The 6000-nt window shown below is 58.6% G+C and overlaps 1 protein-coding gene across 6 annotated transcripts in view; it reads right to left on the reverse strand.

Annotated features, from left to right (window-relative positions):
- ADPRHL1 (ADP-ribosylhydrolase like 1) overlaps positions 1-6000 on the reverse strand; it is a 31046-nt gene extending 25046 nt beyond the window's left edge. Inside the window, exons 1-2 of one of the 6 annotated variants that reach the window (XM_074378600.1) lie at positions 5482-5948; positions 1189-1353 (exon numbers count right to left, since the gene is read on the reverse strand). In XM_074378600.1, the coding sequence (XP_074234701.1) occupies positions 1189-1353; positions 5482-5695 (379 nt within the window). In that variant the 5' untranslated portion in view covers positions 5696-5948. Of the gene's footprint in view, positions 1-1188; positions 1354-5481 lie in introns of all 6 variants that reach the window. The other 5 variants (XM_074378601.1, XM_074378597.1, XM_074378602.1 and 2 more) reach the window with 5 other exon arrangements.

The following is a 6000-nucleotide window of genomic DNA, read 5'->3' on the forward strand; positions in this document are numbered from 1 at the left end:
GTGTAGTCGATTTACAATGTTAGTTTCAGTTGTACAGCAAAGCGATTCAGTTACACACATACATACGTACACATTTTTTCTTTTCAGAGTCTTTTCCATTAGGTTATTACAAGAAATTGAATATAGTTTCCTGTGCTCTACAGTAACATGGCTACTACTTTTAAAGTCTACTATCTTTCAGCGAGGTTTGAGTAGTAAGTTAGAATGAACAAGAATCTGAAAAAGAACAAGTGTGAGCACGTGTGTGACTGAGTCTCTGTGCTGCCAGAAACCAACACGACGCGGCACAGCCTCTGCCCTTCAATAAAAAAACCCAGGTTGTCACCGTTTCGTCACTTTGGGCCCCGCTGGTGGCGTCCTCTCCCCCTGAACAGCTCCCTGGTGTGTCTCCCAAGCAGGGAGCAGGGGACGAGCCCCAGGCGCTTGTCTGCCTGGAAGACGCCCTCGGGGCGCAGGGCCTCTTCCCTGCTTCTGAGGGGAGCCGTCCTCCCCTCTCTTTGATGTGAGCCGTGGGCGGTGGGGCCGCTCTGCCCGTCCCGGCGCTCGGGCCCTTTCATGTCGGGGTCTCTCTCTGCCCCGTCTTGGAGGCGTCTGCTGCTGCGCCTTCAGACCCTCTAACCTCCCCCTGAAATGTCTAATCTCCTATTAATCTCAGCCAGGAAAACATTCAACTCAGACAGTGCAGTGTTTTTCTCTGGAAACGTGATTTAGGTCTATTTTTTATGCCTGCACGTCTCTACTTTGGAAAACACAGAACACCTATTATCTTCCATCCTTGCCTGACGTGAGTGTCAGATTTCACCACTTCTGATTTTTTCACTTTTCTCCTTATTATGGACCATATTCTCCTGCTTATTTACATGCTACGAACATTTGACGTGACAGCTTCCTTCAGTGTAAACCCGGAGGGCGGGCTCAGGACGCCAGGGGCAGAGGTCCTGGGGCACAGAGACCCAGTGCCTCACCCCGTGAGCACAGGACGTCAGGGTGGAGACACGCCTTTCTGCAGGAGGCGTGTGCTTTCCTTGATACTTTGGCTAAAAATACACATTTAAAGGGAAAGCAGTAGAAAATGGTCCTTAAAGGAAAGGAGCAATTGGGACAAGGAGCTGGGAGGCTGACCACCCTCGGCTGACGCCAGGCCGGGCCGGCGCCCCAGGTACGGGCTGGGGGGGGGGCACCCCTGACCTTTCTCGTTGAAGGGTGTGTGCCAGGCCAGGAGGTAGTTGTCCGGCTTCAGCTGCGAGCAGCCTTCGACGGTGGCCGGGTCTGCTCGGTGCTCCGGAAGCTTCTCGAGTGCGTCCACGTAGCGTCTCACCATCTCGCGGTACAGGTCGTCCAGGCACCAGTAGTCTGGGAAGGAGGGACAGCAGGGTCGGGCTGGTGGACGGAGACCGGGGTGGCGGGGACAAGGGCGGCGACAGCCCCATCCCCCCAAGAGGTGGAAGAGTTCGGCGACCGTTTGGTTCAACCCTGCGCCCTAGAGAAGCACGCTCCGGGTTTCATTTAATTGAATTGTAGTTGGTTGTCGTGATGCTTCTAGTTACTCACGCGAGTCTAGGAAAGCCCACGACCCTCATCCGTGGCTAAGGGGTCTATCCCTGCGAGGACCACCGGGCCCGACGGGGCCCATGTCTGAGGTATGGAAGCTGACCTCCCAACTCTCGCACCCGTGAGACAGCCGAGTTCCCGTTGTCCCAGCGTCCCACCGCGTCCCCAGCCGTGGGAAGGCGTTTCGGGGACAAGCATGGTCTCAAGTCCCTTGATGACGGGGCACAGAGGACAGGGCGCCAAGGCACCCTGACCGCCTGCCGTCGGCTGCGCTGTGTCGGTCCCACTGTTTTTCCCCCAGAGAAGGATCAGGCAGGTTCAGTGACTTGCCCGGGGCCGGAGCTGCTAAGAGGGTTTCCATGGCAAAACCTGAGCTTTTCTGCCATTAAGTTAACCCACAGCCTGCTGGACCGAGGCCACACATGCTCCGCAATGGGGGTCCAAGGTCCCTGGCCCCGTGGGAGGGCAGAGTGGGGACGGTGCGGGGACAGGGACACTTGCCAGTGCAGCCTGACGGACACCAGCCTCATTCTCTGCTCAGACTGCATTTCAGGCCATGGGCTGCCCTCTGGAGCCGTCCTGCCCCTCTTCTCCGGGGGCGGAGTCCCGCCCTGGGCGGGTGTGAGGGGAAGTGGGGAGACCATCTTCCTCCCGCCCTCCTGGGCTCAGAGCAGGCTGTGGGGTGCTGTCGGCATGAAAACCCAGGTTGCCTCCCAGCCAGGGTCCCAGCGCGGACAGGACAGGAGGGAGGTTTCACATGCACCAGGCAACAGCTCCCCGTCCAGGCAGGGTCGTGACCCTCCGGAGGCAGAACTGGTGAAGGAGTGGCTCCCGACCTTCTGTCTGTCCACCCCCACACAGCGGTGCCCGAGTTCTAAGTGGGGATGGGAGGGTGTGGTAAGATCTGGGTTGGGGGGCAGTGAGTCCTTCTGGTCTTGTGGAAGGTGACACCAGATGACACTGGGTGACACTGGGTGACCATGGTTGGGAGACATATCTAGGCCCTCCATCGCCACCACTGCTGAGACAGGCTGGGACCTGGGACCCACTACTGTCCCCTCCGGCAACACCATACAAAGAAACTACAAGGTAACCACGTGCATGTGTGGCTGGGGGCAAATGATGATACAAAAAGATCAAAACCCAACTGCCACTTCTGAGGCGTGGGGAGCTAAGGCAGGGCCTGAGCACGGCAGGCCCAGGGGGTGCTGGCCCAGCGACCCGCTCCTCCCTCGCCCCATTTAAGGAACCAGCTCAGGCACCTGTTACTTGTTCTCGCTCCCCCAGTCAAGCCTCGCCTGGACTCCTGCAGGCCTCTTTTCAGTTCCTGCTGAGTAAGGACACAGGCTGGTGACAACACAGTCCCAGTCGGAGTGAGCAGCCCTGGCCGCTCCCCCCAGTGAGTCATTTTATTCTGGAATCACGTCCGTTTTGAAGGGGAAAAGCTCCTTAAAAGCAAAATGGCAACAGAACTCCCAGTGCTGGCTTCAGGCCGGATGTTTCAAAGCTGCGGGGCCCACAGCCTCTCGCTGGAGTTCCACCTGCTGACTCCCACCTCACCCTGCTCTCCGCCCGTCTCCCGAGGGACACACCCGCTCGTGAGACCACCTGTGCGCCTCCCAGCTTCCGACGTAAAGAACAGGCTCAAAGCCAACGTCAAGTTACTTTGCAGTAAAAACATCAACTTTCTCAAGACGCGGTTCCTGTGGCCACGGATGGAGGCGCAGCCACATGGGGTCTGGAGAGACTCGCCCACCCACGCCCCGCAGCTGGCGGACACGCAGGCGGCACTGCTGGCATCCCCGGCGGTCCCTCACCTGCAGCAGCAGCAGCGACATGGCCACTGCGGGACCAGGACGGAGGAGCTGCTGACCCCTGACAGACGACGCTGGAGAAAGACAGACAATGGTGTGCCGGCAGCCAGCTTCCCACAATACTACGGTCACACTTCCCTGTGCCGCCCCCAGTCCTCTCAGAACCTGTACAGGTGTGTCAGTTAGCTCCTGGAGGGAGGCTCAGAGGGGGGACAGCCCCCGGGCAGCTGGGCGTGTGGGGCTCTGGAGCCCCAGGGGACGGTCCCTCTCAGTGGGGAGCCTTCGGTGGATCGTGTGCAGGGTCGGTCACCCGCCTGCCCTGCAGGGTCCCAGACACCACTCCCCAGGTCAGCGTCTGCTTTTGTTCAGTGTTTCAGGGACGTGCCCCAAAGCAGGATGTCACCCATTGCTCCTTCTAGAGCAGAACTGCGGCTCCCAGCCCTGCTGCTGCGTGGGGCGCCGGCCTAATGCACCGGCTCGAGAGACATCCTTCAACACACCAAGATGTGGCTCCCCAGGAGGAAGTCTGCCTGTCTTTGGAAATCGTGAAGAGCTGCCACTGGGCCCCCGGACTATTGGCTGTCCCGTAGTCCCAGGTGTGGGACGGTGCTTCAGATGCAGGTGCGAGAGGTTGGGTTCCAGTCCTGCTCTGACATGCTCGGCTGTGTGACCCTGGGAAGTTACCCAACCTCTCTGTGCAGCTCCTTCTCCTATTTTCCGCCATAATAAAGTGGACCTTCAGGGTGACGTGAGGACCAGAAGACGATACCCCCAGGGTTAGGGGAGCACCGGCCACAGTCGGGGCCGTGTCTGAGTCAGCGGTCACCATTACTTACGTGACTCAGACGCCCCTCCACAGGCTGCAACTTGTTATTAAGGGGAAAGTTTGGGCTGTTCAAGAACTTAAACGAATTCCAACTTAGAGTTTTAGTGAGCTCAAGTTTCCCGAGGAGCAGGCCTTCTCACATGCACGGTGGTGCCTGTGTCCCTGGCGGCGCCCCTGTGAGAACCCGCCCGACGACACGTCCCCCTCAGCCACCCAGGGTCGACTGGACCTGTCCTGGGAGAGCGAGTTCCCACCAGGAGCCGTGGGCAGTCTGGGGGTCACCGCACAGACCGACTGGGGTGTAAGAAGTGGGAGACCAGCCCCAGGCACGCGCGCAGGCACCCTGTGCACCTGGATTGGACACAGAGGGGCACGAGAACCTCCCGGAAACATGAAACAGGATCATCTGGACTGTGTCACTGTGCAGACTCGAGACGGTTATCTGTGGTGTGCAGCTCCCTTCCCAGCTATTTGGGACCCGGCGGGGCAGGCGCATTCCTGAGCAGTGACAGCAGAGCTAAACCAAGTCCCCAGCACACGTGGACCCGCGGTGAGCACACAGTGAGATTCACGTTCCGGAGACTGCAGAGCTGCCTTAGACTCTCATTTTGCAACGACATGCTGATGACTCTAACAGGTTCTGAAGAGCAGATACCTTCGTATCAGACACCTGCTGTTTCACCAAATTCAGCAAAAACGGACTGTCCCTGAAATCAACCTGCTGCTTTAAGGGCAGTTCAGGGAATGTTGTTTTCTCCCCATCTCAACCCATTTTGTAGCGTTTTCTTGGGGCATATTTATGGGTAAGCAGCGACCTGAGCTAACGCATAGTTTGGTAGATGGCATTTTAGCCACGATTCATCGGAATTTCTAAGTAATCCCCAAACAATACTATCTTACTGGGTCCAAATTTCAAACTGGCTTATTATTTTATACATTCACCAAATACATTCAGAGGAAGGCGTGTGACACCTGCAGTGAAAAGTTAAGCCCTCATCCCAAACAGCTGCAAAGGGGGAGGTTTGATCAGTTTTAACTCTAGAAACAGAGGCTCAGCCTGTGAACCTTCACAAACCCAATGGAAAGTCCGGTGTAAGAGGCAGCACCTGCAGACAAGCAGCGTGAGATCACGCCGTCCCCAAGGCCACAAAGGGGCACGGCCCTGCACTGCCGGCCTGCTGGGCACACTGGTGTGGGTCAGACCGCACTTCCAACCCTGGCACTGGTAACAAACTCACCCCCGGGGCGAGAGCCCCGCCGCCGCCTGCGAGGGCGCGGGCTGAGCCTTACCTGTGACGAGGGCCTCCGCCGTTGCCATGTGCATGATGGTGTTGTCACTCACCGGCCACTTCTCTGGTGAGAGCACGAGGTGGTCCAGGCCCCCGAATGCCCGCAGCTCCTCCTGGGTCTTGGTGCCTGAGGCGCTGCCCTCCCTGAAGGCACTTCCGTGACCCAGAGCGTCCCCCACGCCCCCCAGCAGCATCGCAGCCTGAAACTTCTCCATCTCTGGCGGCCACCCTGCCCACAGCCACCGAGCCGCCCGGCCTCTGCCGCTTCCTGGCAGTGGTGGCCTTCAGCCCTCCCCGCCGACTTCTGTTTTGGTCTTTGTGTCGCTGTCGGGAGCCTCCCCGAATGGTCAGACACTCCTTTTCTGTCTCTGCAGGTGGCACCAATGAGAAAGCCGTCTGGACCCTGCAGCTCACAGCACCACGTGGGGGTCAGCCTCCTTCCCTGTCTGCAGGGACACTGACTCTTCAGGAGAGGAGCCTGTGGCTCAGCCAGCGTCCGGACGGCCCCAGGCTCCCGCAC

The sequence above is a fragment of the Camelus bactrianus genome, chromosome 14 (assembly GCF_048773025.1).
Source record: "Camelus bactrianus isolate YW-2024 breed Bactrian camel chromosome 14, ASM4877302v1, whole genome shotgun sequence".
Taxonomy (NCBI): domain Eukaryota; kingdom Metazoa; phylum Chordata; class Mammalia; order Artiodactyla; family Camelidae; genus Camelus; species Camelus bactrianus.